Source organism: Trichinella spiralis (assembly GCF_000181795.1).
Source record: "Trichinella spiralis strain ISS 195 chromosome Unknown Scfld3945, whole genome shotgun sequence".
In the NCBI taxonomy this organism is placed as follows: Eukaryota; Metazoa; Nematoda; class Enoplea; order Trichinellida; family Trichinellidae; genus Trichinella; species Trichinella spiralis.
Window position 1 is genome coordinate 1 of NW_003530884.1, and position 1,461 is coordinate 1,461.

At 37.1% G+C, this 1,461-nt stretch overlaps 1 protein-coding gene across 1 annotated transcript; it reads left to right on the top strand.

Annotated features, from left to right (window-relative positions):
• Nucleotides 1-98: 98 nt before the first annotated feature.
• Nucleotides 99-1,103, top strand: Tsp_13853 (putative dual specificity protein phosphatase 22). The gene is made up of 5 exons (XM_003367627.1): nucleotides 99-143; nucleotides 290-442; nucleotides 578-619; nucleotides 897-946; nucleotides 1,073-1,103. The coding sequence occupies exons 1-5, from the start codon at nucleotides 99-101 to the stop codon at nucleotides 1,101-1,103; spliced, it is 321 nt and encodes a 106-aa protein (XP_003367675.1).
• The last annotated feature ends 358 nt before the right edge of the window (nucleotides 1,104-1,461 follow it).

Consider the following 1,461-nt stretch of genomic DNA (forward strand, 5'->3'; position numbering starts at 1 on the left):
TTGGAGTTAAATAGTTAATGCGGGTTCACACCCGTGTTCTATATTGCAGGCGTGTTTGATTCATGCAAGATGGGGAGGGAGCGCAGCGTTACTTTTTCATGGCGTACTTCATGTCAGTTACGGATCTGGGTTGGCGTGACGGCGTTGAATGTGATTCGCAGTGCTCGCCGTCAAGCAAATCCAAATTCCATTTCAGAAGGCAGCTGCACTTTTTGAAAACACTGTACTTGAAACAAAAAATATTACTTTAAAATTTAATTTTATCTGAATATCTGAATTTGCTTGCCAGGACCTTGCTGCAGAACGTCAACGAATGGCTTCTTTATTTACAAACGCAGGAAGTCTGCGCGAATGTGATATGAAGAAGTGTCAGCAGGCATTGGAATCTTACAATCGATGGGTGGAATTTGGAGATCGGTTGAAAGATGAACAAGAATCTCTAGTTATAGATCGATTGAACAGTTCAGGGAATCCTGAACAATTTTTTCTGTAATTAGTATCTTTAGTGTTCATAACAGAAGCATCTCGAGTTTGATGTAATTCATCATTATTTCACAATGATACTTTTCAAGTTCAGATATTATTTTATGGAATACAGCGACAGCTTACAGTTATCGCGGTTGTTTTTTTTATAAATGTAGAAAGTGATAAATGTATGCATATTCGTATATTTTATTGTCATTTGTGATGTATTATGTTTGCTATATTTTCTGCCATGTATTTCAGCAGACTGTAATCATTACTATTTATTGTTTGATAATAATAACTTGCAAAGTGTCATTGAAGGTTGTTGTTAATTTTACGAAAAAATTAATTAATAAATTCTACAATGCAACAACTGTTCAATTTATGCTGTACTCTATCTACTGCGAATGGTATAATTAATTATTTTGTAGCATGTAGACCAGTGTTTCTCAACCAGGGGGGCGCGTCCCCCTAGGGGGGCGTAGGAAGGTTCCAGGGGGGGCGTGAGAAGTAGGAATTTTTATTCCTGCAGAGGTGTTTGAAATTCAGCTTGGTCCACTTCAGCTAAATTTTAACCGCCAATTGTTTCTGGTCATCTTAGTTTTAGCGTAACCGCGTTAGCTGTGCGCAATTTATAATTTCCCTTGGCACTAAAATCTCATTTGGAAATTCATCTGATTTGACAAGAGACGTGAATAATTTTTGACAGAGGCATATGCACGATATTTATCAAACTCATAGAACAAAGCCGTATTTTGTCTAATGGTGGAAACAAGCAATGCGGTGAAAATTTCGCCTGAAGTCGACCATCACACTTTATTTTCTCATTCTTTCCTTCATTCGACATCGCGGCAACACCAACTTTTGTCTCGTGTGTGCATATATTTGCTGTTTATTTGTTTCAGTTTTCAAGAGATTTTGTAATATCAGTTGCTTTAAGATTGTCTGAAATCACATCAATTCAGGTTTGGTTTTTTCCGCTCCTAAGTTTCTAAG